The sequence below is a fragment of the Maylandia zebra genome, linkage group LG23 (genome assembly GCF_041146795.1).
Source record: "Maylandia zebra isolate NMK-2024a linkage group LG23, Mzebra_GT3a, whole genome shotgun sequence".
NCBI classification, from domain to species: domain Eukaryota; kingdom Metazoa; phylum Chordata; class Actinopteri; order Cichliformes; family Cichlidae; genus Maylandia; species Maylandia zebra.
Genome location: NC_135188.1, coordinates 34,796,431 through 34,810,653, shown reverse-complemented (window position 1 = coordinate 34,810,653; position 14,223 = coordinate 34,796,431). Strand labels below are relative to the sequence as shown.

The 14,223-nt window shown below is 39.4% G+C and overlaps 1 protein-coding gene across 1 annotated transcript; it reads left to right on the top strand.

Moving 5' to 3' along the window:
* The first annotated feature begins 2,130 nt into the window (after positions 1-2,130).
* LOC143415174 (uncharacterized) lies at positions 2,131-7,587 on the top strand. Its single transcript, XM_076880665.1, has 3 exons — positions 2,131-2,202; positions 5,970-6,125; positions 6,550-7,587. Exons 1-3 carry the CDS (start codon positions 2,158-2,160, stop codon positions 6,781-6,783), a joined length of 435 nt encoding a protein of 144 aa, XP_076736780.1. The 5' UTR covers positions 2,131-2,157; the 3' UTR covers positions 6,784-7,587.
* Positions 7,588-14,223: the final 6,636 nt, after the last annotated feature.

The following is a 14,223-nucleotide window of genomic DNA, read 5'->3' as shown; positions in this document are numbered from 1 at the left end:
TTATACAAAGGGCCAGGTATGTTTGGAAAGCTTTCTCCCTTAATAAATGAAATCATCATTTACAAACTGCAGTTTGTATTTACTAATTTGGTTGCTGATCTGCAACATGTAAGGCATGTGAAGCCTAAGAAATCAAGTAAGGAGGCAGATACTTTTTTCATAACGCCATAGATGACCAAAACACTTAGTCTAACATGAATGATGTGCAGTAATTGTAGGGAATTATGTAGGGAATCCAGTGCATGAATCAAAATGAATACATACCTGCACATCATACACAAACCACTATCATAATGCATGTATGCAAATCAATGACGGATTTCTCTTGTATTTGGGTTTTTCAAAATATTTTATTTATACCAAGCTTGACTTTTTTCCCCAAATCAAACTGCATTTCTTTATAATTAAACTTCATTCATCCTACATTTTCGTGCTGCTTCACACACATGCAAAAACTGTTACCGGTATTCTTTCTTATGGGCATACTTGCATCACAACCTTTTCTTATAATTCTTGTCACATGATGCCAACCTTCGGCCTCACATGTGATGGTCTGTGTCAGGCGGTGTTGGTGAGAATAAGACAAAAGTGTGATTTATGAATTAAATTACCTCCCATACACACAATCTCATTGAAGTGACGTAATGCCGTGTGCTTTGGTGTCTTCACGTGTAACCTCAGTTTTATATTTCGACTGACACACAGACACACACTTCAACCCCACGTGCTTACCCCTCAGCTCCACCCACCCCGCTCATGGCAGGCTGCACACACCTCAGGCCATCACCAAATCAAAGAAATGTTGCTGTCAACACCCGCTTCCTCAAAATCCCACCAACAGCACCACGGTAACACAAAATAACCCCAAAATAAAGTTCTTTTTAACTCTATATCAGCAAGCCTCTCCCCAGCATGCATGAAGACTTTTCAATATTTGTGCAGATAAATGCACACTCACAGATGCTGACACAATCACACCTCCTCCTTCTGTACCCATCCCCCTCATGGGCCCACCTCTCATAGATGTGGGCAGTGTTACCATTTGGCTCACCATGCTGCAGCCTCATCATGTCTGCTGCTGTTTTCCAAACCACAGCACAGAGGAATAACAGTAGGGAGGTAAGCTGTGGAGGAGCTCCAGAGATCACATAAAGATTCCCCACAGTGATGCCAACAAAGAGAAAGAAAACTCCGACCTGTAATGCTCTTATCACTGTGCGGCACACTGCAGTAAGATAAGAGCATTTTCAGACGCTGTAGTGGAAAATCGATTGTCATCAGGGTGCTTGAGTGAAATTTGAAAGCATTTATTTCCGATATGCTTTGACTCTGATCATACTATTTACCCATTACATCACATCCCAAAACCACACCTAAGCAGATGCGAGAAGAAGCAAAGAGTGGTGGTCGGTTTTTTGGTCAAGCTTAAAAATGAAAGAATCAAACAGTAGGTTCCAGATTATTGTGATGTTAATGAAAATTAATGAGAATAATACAGATGAGGAAAGAATAATTAGATCTGCTATGAATTTTAAAAATAAATTTCCAGGGGCTTTTCCTATCGTCCTAGTTTTATTTTGGAGGCTTACATTATTTTACTTTGCATGCAAAAATAAAATAATTTCTCAAAAAACAAAAGTACCAGGTCAAAATGATTAGCCCCCAGATGCTTAAAGTCAGCTGGGTACCCTTTTGCTGGATATCAGCCTGCAGTGTCCCGAGAAATCCCAGTCCATTCTTCTAGGACGAATCTTTCAAGCTCCCACAGATTCGATGGTTTTCTGACATGAACCTTGTCAGTGAGATTGAGGTCTGTGCTCTGTGCAGACCGGTCAATAGCAACGTAAGTTTCGGGTTGTTGTCATACTGGAAGCATTACCAGTTTGGTGGTGGGTCAGTGATGGTGATGGTGCCTAAATGATAGGCAATGGCACTCTAACTTGCACTACATGCTGGTGCTGTGGGTCTTGGGTTTGTCCTAGTGCACAACAATGGTTGGCCTGATACAGCGAGAGTATGTAGGCAGTTCATAAAAGATGAAGATCGATACCTTTCACTGACTGACTGCCTTAAATCCAACAGAACACCTCTAGGACATTGTGTTTTGTTCCATCCAATGCCGGCAGGTTACACCACAGATGGTCCAGGAGTTTGGTGATGCTCTGGTCCAGATCTGGGAGGAGACACCATCCGCTGGCTCAGGTCAGTTGTCAGGCATGCATACAAACACGTGGGAACCTCACAAATTACTGAGTACCATTTTCAGTTTGTGCAATGAAATTCTGGCAAAATATTCTTTTCACTTTTGGTTTTTTGGGTGTCTTGGAATTCATCTCTCTGTAGGCTCTTCATTTCCATTAAACAATATGGCATCCTTTTATTCCTACACATTCTAAATCAGCAGAGATATCCATCATGATTTTTCCCCACTGAGATATGTGACACAGTGTATTTAGACCTGTTTCTTTATGCTGTATGTTAAAGACAAACATTTTCACAGTTTTCTAGGGCAAATAATTATTTATAATCACTTCATGAAATGCATAAAAATGGCCACTAAAAGTAGAAAATAATTATGTCGAGCGATAGCTCAAAAGAGTTCAGCATTCTCTAATTTTATCATTTACACTATTTTATTTTATTTGCAGTACCTGCTTTTAAACAAATAGGGCAAAACAATGAGTATACACTGTGTAGGTAAATAGATCTTCCCATATTCAAAGTGTGTCTAGTGTGGTTTTGACATTAAGTAGAGAGTGTACTTTAGAATATCGCTGCCCTGTGGAGGCTCTCAAACCAGCTGGCAGCATGTTTGGCATTTTCATATAGGACTGCTGGAGAGTTAGAACATATATGGGCCAGAGAGATGGCCTGGTTGTTAGCTATATATAGCCAGTTGAAAAAAATGACGTGAAGGCCTTTTGTGGAGTTGCAGGCAAATTTTCATTCAAAGATGCTGCCCAATTTGTCACTGTTACATTGTGTTAACTCTCTAAATCAAATGCGTCAGAAAAAAGGATGATCTTACAAGCTAACTAAAGGTTAAAGAGACAGAAAGCACAGTAAAGGAATATCTGCTTCCCCTACACACCTTAGTAAGAAGTCATTCAGGATCAGATTTCATGCATCTTTTTTCAGCTGGGGCATTGCATACAAACTAAGTTTATCAAACCTTTGTGCAGTTAAACTTTAGCTAGCTGCATCCACACACAGTTTCAGGTTGGAGTTGTGACTAAGCAATATATTTACAGTACAACCAAACTACACGCATTTCAATAAAAATACGCATATATAGATATTAAAAAGAGTCAAGGAAATTTAATTGAAGCCTTAATAAAATAGAAAAGTAATCGCACTTTAGCATGTCAACAATTTTATATACCACTTTAATGCTAACTTAAAACTAGCTTTAAAAACCTAAGCAAGTAGACTTTTTGTAACTGATTCAAATACAGCATATTCTTCTGAACATCCAGATAGCTGTAGCAAAGTCACTAGACAGGGTCACAGAGGTCAGATGATTATAGACAAAATTAAAACCTTATTTTATTCGTTAGTTAATATTTTGCTAGTTGTAGTAAAGACTTCTAAAACCATTCAGAGAAAACAATAGTTCAATAAGTCAGACAGAATAAAATTATATATTATGTGGGACCTCTAAATAGTAAAATCCTAATATATTTAAATTGACTGTCTTTGTGCTGAGATTTCAATCTGTGCTGCTTTGGAATATAAGATGATGCCTCGGGTCATACATTTGAAATTGCAATCAACTGCTGTCTGTACTTAACAGCTGAGGACCTCCCAAACAGCAGCCCGAGGGCACAGTATGTTACCTCAAAGCCTTGTAAAAGCATATCAAAAACCCCACTCATCATTAAATCAATGGTGGTTATTTAACATTTAATGTGACAATTATCTTTGTCATATTATCTTTCTCATGTATTTGAAAGAGGAAATTGAAATCCTGACATTAAAGTTATTGCCGCACATATGGAGCTTCTCATTTATCATTCCCGTTAAAGCTGGATGACACCGGCGGCTGTTTCCTAGCTGTCGCCCTCATCTTCACCTCACACATCATACGCACACGCACCCAAACACATGCCACCTCAGCTCTGTATTGGGCCTGTGATGTGATTTGAGTCATCAGAGTGGCTGCGGTGGGTCTTGCCTGATTAAAATAAAAAAAGCCACATCCGTGCAGAGCAGCCACACATTTCCAGGGATCATGAGGAATTACAGCAGGCGCTGGTTTGGAAGCCCTACTGGCTGCAACATACAGTGAGAACTTGTCATTGGTGAAAACAGTTTGTTACTGTTACTGTTTTTCAAAGACTAGAACTAAATAGAGAAAAAATGACATCAAAAATACTGGATTTTGGAGTCACTCCCCCAGTTTTTGTTAAAATTGACAATGATAATTGATTAAAAATGTAAGAAAATGGACAATGACAATGACTCAGTTGTAGTTGAGTGCCCTACATGGGCTGCAGACAGTACTGAGGATTGTAAACAATGAAGTCTTTCTCCCAGAAAAAGTTCTCCATTAACTCATCAGCTCACAGTATTTAAGAACCAGCTTGAGCTGCCCCTCTCCACCAGACAGTTGCCATTGTTATGGTGGTAATTAGGCCTCCCATGTCTCTAACTAGTTCCTGTGTTTTCCACTCAATCACCCTGCAGTTACCTGCCTGAAGTTTGAGTGACTGCCTTTTTCCCTTGAATTCCTGTCGCCTTGAGGAGTTTAACAGACACTTAGACACAGACACATAGTTTCTTCCACTTCCACTACCACCTAAACCTTCCAGTCAGTCGCTGAACCTGTGTAGGAAAATACTTGCCTTTTACCCGCCTGCCTGCCCACTCTCTCTGAAATCCCGTCTGCCTGCCAGCTGCCTATCTGAATCACCTCTTCAAGATACAAACAAGTAAGATGAGTAAATTCTCAGAATCAAATCATAAGTACTGCAAGATCTTGTGAAACTCACCCTGATCACTTTGAGTTTTATGTGGTTAAGCATGATGACACCTATCATATCTCTGCACAGTGTGATGTGTTCTCAAAACACTGGACAAGTTGAGGCCAAAAAAGACGTGACAGGTGTATCTACAGTGGACGAACAGTATCCAAGAAATAGGATAGAATCCAGCAAAGAGCTGGCACAGGACCTGAGGGATGCATCTGGACCTTCAGCTGATCCATCGACTGATGAAAGAATGACTATCAAGAAGCCATTCTTAAGGAAGGGAGAAAGGAGAACAGTCTAAAGTTTGCCAGAATACACAAGAACTGGACTAAACATCAGTAGTAGCATGTAGGGAGGAGGTTTAGGAGATGGGGTGGATGTGTTAGACAGATAACAACCCTTTAAATTCAATGGTTATTATAAATTCCATGTACAAATTTACAGTCCGTACAGTCAATTCAATTCAATTTTATTTATACAGCGCCAAATCACAACAACAGTCAGTTTTTTCTCAGTGAATACAGACTAACAAACTTGTGTCCATTTAGTTAACTGGTTGTACCTAAAATGTTTTAGTTAAACAGTTAAATAAGCTAGTTTGCCATGGGGTGGGCTCTGTGTGTGTGTTTGGGGGTGGGGGTGGGGGGGGTGAAGATTTGCATATGTTATGTCACATTCTGTAAGGTAAATTTTCTGGAAAGGTCAAATTAACTAATTTAACTAAGTATTAATGAAAGACCTTGATGTGTATATGACAATAATAGATGTAGTTTCTGGGTCATTTGGCAGAACTGCAAAATGGCCAGAAGGAGGCAACTGCTGTGGTTGCAAACAGGCTTTGGGTGGTATGGAAGTAAGGGCAACTATGGAGCTGCTCAGCAACATGGGACCCATAGCTAATAAATAGTAATATGACAAAAAATAACAACTTTGTGTGGATGTAACCTTGTGAGATTTGAGATTTTGACAGCATTTTTATGTGACAACTTCTCTTTTTAGATAAATGCAGAGTTTAAGCGCATTACCACCATGCCACTGCAGTCCAGATTACTCTCGCAGATAGATGTGCTATCTGACAAACTAATAAAGGTCTTCAAAAGGCGAGGAGGACAAATAGAAGGAAGACTGCAGAACATTCTGGAGCCCATGGCCCAGGTAAGAAAAAAATTAATTTGTGTATACACTTTAGGGAAAATAATAATTTTAACAAAATGCTGCTTGTCACTCTATGCCAGGAGTATGTTGAAAATCACCTGGGATTTTCACAATTTAGCATGGGTGCGTTTTTGTTTTGTTTTTTCTTTTACCTGCATTAGAACGATGTGTGGAGTTCATAGTTGAACACCTCTCTATGCTCTGACAGTATTCTGCTTCTTTGCATGGAGATTTCACTTCATGCATTACCTTTTTAAGCATTCTGAGGACTCAAATCACATGCTGTAATGAATCCATTTTTGTTCACCTAATGTGTTAATGTTAACATTTTTTGGAATAGTGACACAGATTAAAATAAGATTTGGTATAATGTTCTTTGACCAGTGTTCTGTTTAATTAAATTTTGGAATTCTGCATTTTCTAGGCCACAGATGAAGCCATTATCCAACGATCTAATAAGGAAACAACCATGGGAATTTACATCATAAAGTCAAGAGATGCCAATGGCAGCCCTGAGGACATCGGGATAGTCCTTGAAGGCCAGAGAGTCTGGCAGGATTTGGATAACTATACCCTAGCAGCTGCAATGCTGTTTGGACTAATGTACACTTTGAACCTCACCTACCCACTGGAAAAGTATACCTTCGAGGTATTATAGAAACTGGTTATGGAGCTCAAAAGGAACAGCCTTTCAAAGAAGGCCCAGGTTTTCAGGACCAGACTGTACGATTGAACAGTTTTCCAGTTATGATGTGGGAACAACATGTTTACCTCTTCGAATATGTACCATCCTTTCTTTTAAGCCAGCACTGGTAAAGTTGCAGTACATAGTGAAACTTATTTTTCTGGCACTTTTCAACTTGGGGCCTTTATTACTGCAGTTTTCACTTTTCAAGCCATGGCTCTTTTAAAAAAAAATTCTAACTTTGAATTTCCATTTTTCTCAATGGAAATGGTGCCTTGCACCAATTTCACCAGTTTGCAATTTTTTTCCCAAGGTGCACCACTACAAACAGATTGCATCGTCTAGTATTAGTGATTGTGATGTTTAGTGATAGAAGCAAGCCAATACTAATCAGTTTAGGTCTCTTGGTTTTGTGCTTGTGGGTTATAATGTTATTTTAAGTCTCTTCTTTGTGTCTTTTTAATAATTACACCCCTGTTGCTATATTACCTTATGGCTCTTACATTTAAAAAACTATTTTTTACATAAGCGCGATGTCATAAGGCCCCACAATGTTGAATTCAGGTTACAGCAGATAACTTTGTGGAATGTTTTTCAAGAGATGCATTGTACAAATATGACTCATGTATATTTTGGAAGCCTGAATTGAAAGTCCATTGTTACAACTGTCATTGTTCAAAAATGTTTTGCTTATTTCTTTGATTGAGAGAAAGTGTACAGTACATACAGTAAGATCAGCCTTAATTTAGTTTTATTTATTGAACACTCAATTATATATTAGATTATATATTATATATTAGAAATTTGTTATAAAATAAAATAAGTTTACCATAAAATAATCTTGTCAATATAACACATAGTAGTCCAATACAATTAACACAAAAAGTTTATGTCTGATAAACAAGTGGTTTCTATAAATATTTGACCGGAATGAAAAACATAACAACAACATAAAAAAGTCATGTTCGTGTTACCAGAAAATTGTGTGCAGGTATAACATAAAAAAACTATGGTTAACCAAACATAACTTAATTTCGTGCAACCGCTTACAATAATTTTTTCATGTTTATCCCACTGATTATTTTTTTCAGTGTGGGATTAAAAAAGTAAATGTAGCATTTTAATGACTTTTTTACTGTCATCATAATGAGTACTCGCAGACTTCCTTTGTTCTTGTCATGTAGCTGACAGATATGATTATTTTTCCATCATGAGCTTTATGCTAATAAAGACATCATTTTATGCGCCATTAACCTCCACACACGCATATATTCAGCCACACACATGCTCAAACTTCCCTGAAAAACCAGGTCATCCTAGAAACGATTCATCCTTCTGTCAGTTAAACACACACACAGACACAGAGAGTGCACACGCTGCCTCGTGGCAAGTGTGCGTATCCATGCCTGAACAGACCTAATGACTGATGGGAGACAGTTGACAGAGTTCCTGTACTCGGTCTAACATATTACTGCCATAGTGTGTATGCCGTGCCCTCTTTGCCCTACAGTACATTCATCAGAAGATATTAAGCTAATGGTTTACTAACAGAAAATGTCATGTGTTAGTAAGCCAAGCAGGGAGGAAAGGGAGACGACGCTTGTTAGGATTCATTAGGGGTTCCAAGTTACCACCGTTTCATGCACCAGAAACCCCAGAATGTAAGGCTGGCTCTATTTTTTGTCATTTGTTGGATTTTGCATGTAGTGTTAGTCTGGCCTGCTGGCAGTTTACCTTTAGCTCTAGGTCCTCCTTACTAATGTTTTATAACAGTAAGAGATGGCAGGTGACTCACAGTATGTGGTAAAACTGTACACTCCCATCAAAGGCTTAAAAACAGACTGAGCCCACATAAGTTACTCACAACTACTGGTACAGGAGATTAAAGGATCTCCAACAGTAGAGTAACAGGTAAAACAACTTGTTCATTCCTCCTTAATGGACAGAGTGAACTCTGAAGGTTCCTGGAAACAGGGGGGGAAAATTTCTCAAGAGATTTTTTATACTAAAAGGAATTTTGGAAATCTTCCCAGAAGTGTTCGGTGAATGTCTCCATTCTTCTAAGCAATACATGAAGTAATGTAGAGTACAGTGATATCATCAATGTTCTTGATACAGCAATATACATATTTGACTGATGAATTAGAAGTGGCATTGACGTCACAGAAACAACAGCAACATTATGGAAAACCCGCAGCTAGAAAGAGTCACGAGAGTGGTTCTCAAACTCCATGAATCCATACATTCAATCACATTGATCCCTCTTTTGCTACTTGCTACATAAATAATATTCATGTTGGTTTCACTCCATTTTATGTTCACTACTTTTCTAGCTAGCTAGCTGACAGAACTGGTCTCTCTCAGAATACACATGAGGAACCTGCGCTGTGGTTTTTAATATGAAATTATCTCTGTTATTACTGTAAACTACAATGTTGTAAGTTGACACCCAAAGCAACAGTATGTAAACTTCAGCTTAGTGAAAGATAAAGGTAAATAATGACACCACTAAGGCGGAATTACAGTAACTCCAGTGATTACAAGGGATGATTATTGCTTTAAGCATTTGCTTTTTTCACAGGATTTGCAAAAAAGAAAAGAAATCTGTGTTCACACAAACACATAGACACACGTCGCATGTTGGGTCACTCACAAGCTCGGCTAGTGTGAAATAACATCTGTCCTGGTCCTAAAAATGGAGCCCTTTTAGGCTGTGACCGCCTGCTGTGAGCCTGAGATCAAGGCTGAGAATCTATCGTCTCGTGTTCAACAAATTGTATTTTATCTTTTCCGAGACCCTTTGAAGCAGGTGATTTAAAGGTTATGTCAAATTTATGTTAGTTTTTGTCTAAGAATGTATGTGATTAAACCTCTGACTGCTAGCAGTAAGAATGTCCTCTTTATGGATACCGTGACCCACGATGCATGCACGTTTTTTTTTCCAATAAAGGAGAAATAAAGTCTATCGCTATTTCTCCCTGAGTTGTTCTGAATCTGCCCTTAATTCCCCAGTCACAATGACTAACCATCGAGGAAACCCCTCTCAAGCTGAAACAACCAAGCGTACGCTGCCGCTGCCCTAGCAGTAAATGTCAGCGGCCCCGCTGATTGAATGCACGTCGACAGAGATAACTGTGGGGCAGTCGGGGCAGAGGGGGACGAGACCCAGTGACCTAGACTACTCACACACCTCTAGCACTGCTGGCCTGCCAGCTAAAACCAAGTCATTTCAGACCTGGATCCAATTCTATTCTGTTACTCACTGTTGATCTGTTAATTTGCAACCTGTTTTTATCAAGCGGTTCCCTGCGATTGCTCAACATTTCTGGAAGTCATTGCAGCCTTTTGGGAAATTCCTCTTATTCAGGGTTCTGAGAAGTTTTTCCCAGCAGTGATATCCAGCACTGGTGTGTGACCCAGACCTAAACTGTGCTGGATATCACCAATAGTGATGGCTTCTTGGTGGAAATGGGTTTAATCAGTGGAAAATACAGTTTTGGTGCTCTGAGGTATTTTCTCTATGAAGGTAAACATGTTCTGACCTAGTTATGCAGTGAATGAAGGTCAGGTATCTAAAACATTAAGCACTCATGTGTATTAATTATAATAATTCTCATCATTATTTGCAATAAAAAACCCTATTTAGCCAGTATTCAGACGTAATACATCACAGCTACAGCTGCTGCATACAGCACATTCACAGAAATCCGTTTTCTGTAAAACGTTTTATCCTAATGTTACAGCCAGTGCAGATACTTAAGTGGCACAGATATTCCCAAAGGAAAAACAGAAGGCAGTGTCTGAGCTTATTAATAGAGGATGCCTCGACCTCATCACTGAGGCACATCATGCTCATCATGCTAAGCTACCAGTGTTGTTTAATTATGGATTTTCTTTTTTCTGTTATGATTAAAAATGTAAATGAAAGTTTAAACATGGAAAGGTTGTGGAAAATTAGCTGTGAGCAGCCCCTGTGGAAATACACGAGATCCGCTTGATGCTGACAGCACCATGTGACCAGAAACAGGTGGTACCCTCATTTCTATTCTGAGAAGCATGTACAGTATTTAGGCAACTGTACTTGTCTACCAGCCCAGTTTGCTGCACTGCGTGCATGCTTCGGGTCTGTATCGTCATTTACGTCCAGCCAGCCAGTGTCATGTTTAGTGTTATTCACAGAGAATGACTCGAAACGAAACATGTTGAGTTTCTCGACCATGGTATGACTCTTTCCATTACCTGGAAGCGCTCGGGCACTTTTATTCTCCATCTCTGCGGTGTGTTGTGGCACTACTGTACAGGAAATGTAGGACAATACAAAGAGATTTTAAAATGATCACAGCAGCCCCTGAAGGCATCCACTGTTACAGGCTGATGCTGTCTCGTATATCAGTTTACCTTTAAGATGTTTCTGCATGATGTCACCCTGCACGGCCTCACTTTAGCCCAAATGTGTGGCTGCACCCAAGTGAGACTGGCAAAGCTTCAGGCTGCAGCAGAGAGCAGCGCACACAAGCACAGACGAGACAGCCTCGCTAAAGCTGGAGAAGGGCACCAGGGCGCAGTGTGTAAACAACTCAGTTAATGTGGTTTTGCTCGCCATCTCCTCTGACGCGTCTCCACTGCAATCTCTAAAAGGCTGGGTTTATTTACTGATGTAGAGCTGATAAAGCTCAGATGAGGGGAAAGTGACGAGGTAGGGAGTCACCACAGAAACAACGGTGTTTTTTGCAACCTAGGCAGGTAAAGCCTCCATTATCTTCAAATTCTGACAGAATTTGAATGAGGTCAAATGCATATGGTACACAGATAGCAGCCAAGCAGCCCCCACCCTGCCAATCCCCCCACCCAGTCCATTCTCTCCTGGCAGTGTTGTGTCCTGGAGGCAGAGCTCCCACACAACAGACGGGACTCCCACTGCACAGCCTGCAGGGTGGAGCTGTCCCACTGTAAAAACGCTGCCAGCAACTCGCAGTCCAATCACTCTGTGGCAGAGGGGAGAGCTGCTGTAGAACACCGCTGTTCCCCTCATTTTTGTGAAAATTAGCAGTGACACTGTGCTAGGGAACAAGTAGCCTGAAGGCACAGAGAGGAGGCCTTTAAACCAGAAGGGTTCCTGTTCTGAAAAAGACACAAGAAAATGTGGTTCTGACACATTATTGATCCCATCGGGAAATTGAGTTTCCACTTCTTCTAATAAATGTCTGGAAGACAGCTGATATATTTTGTGTGGCTGTGCATTTTACTGTAAATATATGTATTACTCACAGATAATGAGGGGAATCCTCCATGGAAACGACTAATGCTGTGCATTGGAAATAAGCTGCATGTGCTACTGGGTTCACTGGGTTTATTGTTTTGGTCATGTGGCAGAGAAATGAAAATCCTTCTGTGAAAGGGCTGAGTGAAATGTGTATGAAACAAAGGACTGTAATAAGTTGTGCTGCTGTGAGTAACAAAAGGCTCGATTAGAGTGCGCCGACCATTTGAAACTGAATCACACACTGTTTAAAATGTGAGGGGCGGTGAATTCATTATTTAATAAATCATTCCTAACACTTCATGATAAACAGCACGGAGTTTTAATGCTTAAAATGCAGCAGCAGTTTTACAGACGAATCAAAAAAGTTATTATTTTGGTGCTCATTGAGCGTAATTAGAAATTGTTTTCCAGCTCAGTTTATTGATTAATTTTAGCTAGATCTTTCTAAAGATGAAACTCGAGAACTGGCATAGTTTTGGAAAATATGAAGAAAGGTATAAATTTTTGACTTTTTTTTTTTTTTTTTACATTTTTTGACTTTTACCTGTATTTTGTAAAAACGTTTCTACTGATAAAAACCTCTGGGATCATTCATGAAGACAGAAATGACTTAATATCAGACTTTTTCTATTTACTACAGAAATGTTTACTTTATCGTGCAGAAAAACTGAGACATGCTGTTGAATTAGCACTTATTTTTTCTTTTATTAAGATAACTGAGGGATTCAGCGCGTGGTTAAACTTCTTTACACTGAAAGGCGAGTGTCACTGGTATGCCCCACTTAAGGCCAAAGTGGCCCACGTTGTACAATGAGCTTCACATCCCTGCTCTGCACCTTTAAACCTTTTTTATGTGGTTTCCTCCACACTGATCTTGTAGCAAACACTATAACAACAGGGTGTTTTAAGAAAACTCAACTAAAACAGCAATGCTGGGCTCAAATTGCACATTATATTTTGTCTGTTAGAATAGTCACTGTGTCATATTAGACAATTATAGAATCATAAATGTTTATTACCCTTTGCCTTTTAGTCACTCATGCTAAAGAAAGTAAACAGACAGTGTGTGTATGAAGCGCCTTGAGGCGACTTATGTTGTGATTTGGCGCTATATAAATAAAATTGAATTGAATTGAATTGAATTGTATATCATAGAATGACTGTGACGTGTTCCTTAACTCCAGGGTCAAAGGTTGTGTTTTATTACACAGATGTTATTGATATTAATCTGTCTTCTTCTTCTACTCTTGTTCTTTTCTTCTTTGTTGAAGCTTAAATGGAAGCCCAGCTGTTCATGACAGTAACTCCATTATCATTTGTGCTAGCGACAAAAAGCCTGTATGAGACTTGGATGATAAAGGGTTAATTCCACCTAGTTACAGCAGCAGCAAGGTTATTTTGATTTTTGCTTGCCCGTGTTTAGTTACAAGGATAACTGAGTGGTAACTCTAAGCACACCTATCTTCATGACTGCCCTACAAGCACTGATCATTTCTTGATTTGGGCTACATTTACTTGCTTGACTCCATAGTCACAGCTGAAGGACTTAACGGCTGAACTGTGGCTATAAAAATAATAAATATCTATATTTTATAGATGCATTGATGTGCTGGGTAAGTATCAGCACAGGCCTTGTTGACTTATATTTGGTATATTGGCAAATAAATAGCAAATAAAATGTTTGCATGTATCTGCTGTATTCCATCAATTTTAAAACTTTAATACAGTTTTATGCTGTTATGTTGCAGATTTCCTATTTCATAGTTTCAAGACAGGCCAGTCACTATTTTATAAAATCATGTTATAATATATAAAGGAAAGGCAACATAAATAGTTTGAATTGCCTTATACTGGCGCTGTTCTTCTTGTAAGTCTAAATTTTGCGCACAATTCACTCTAAAAAACTGGCAAATGGAAACTATAATCTGATTTACTTTACTGATTAAAAAAATATCTTAGTTTGTGTTTTATTGTTTTGATGTTGAAGCTGAGGTTTGTGTGTAGTCCAAACGGGGGCGCCATCACGGTGCCTGGCCCGGCGTGCGTCTGTGTGGAGGCTCGCTGGACGAAGGGAGGGACGTGCCTCATCCCGACGGACGGAGAGCTGCTGCCATTGGCTCCTGCGACGTTATAAATGTAGGCAAATGGAA

Bases quoted from the DNA above. Each gene is read 5' to 3' on its own strand.
- LOC143415174 (XM_076880665.1), top strand. From the start codon at position 2,158: ATGCTCTGGTCCAGATCTGGGAGGAGACACCATCCGCTGGCTCAG. The intron at 2,203-5,969 runs GTCAGTTGTCAG...TTCTCTTTTTAG, and splicing joins GACACCATCCGCTGGCTCAG to ATAAATGCAGAGTTTAAGCG. The intron at 6,126-6,549 runs GTAAGAAAAAAA...TGCATTTTCTAG, and splicing joins TTCTGGAGCCCATGGCCCAG to GCCACAGATGAAGCCATTAT.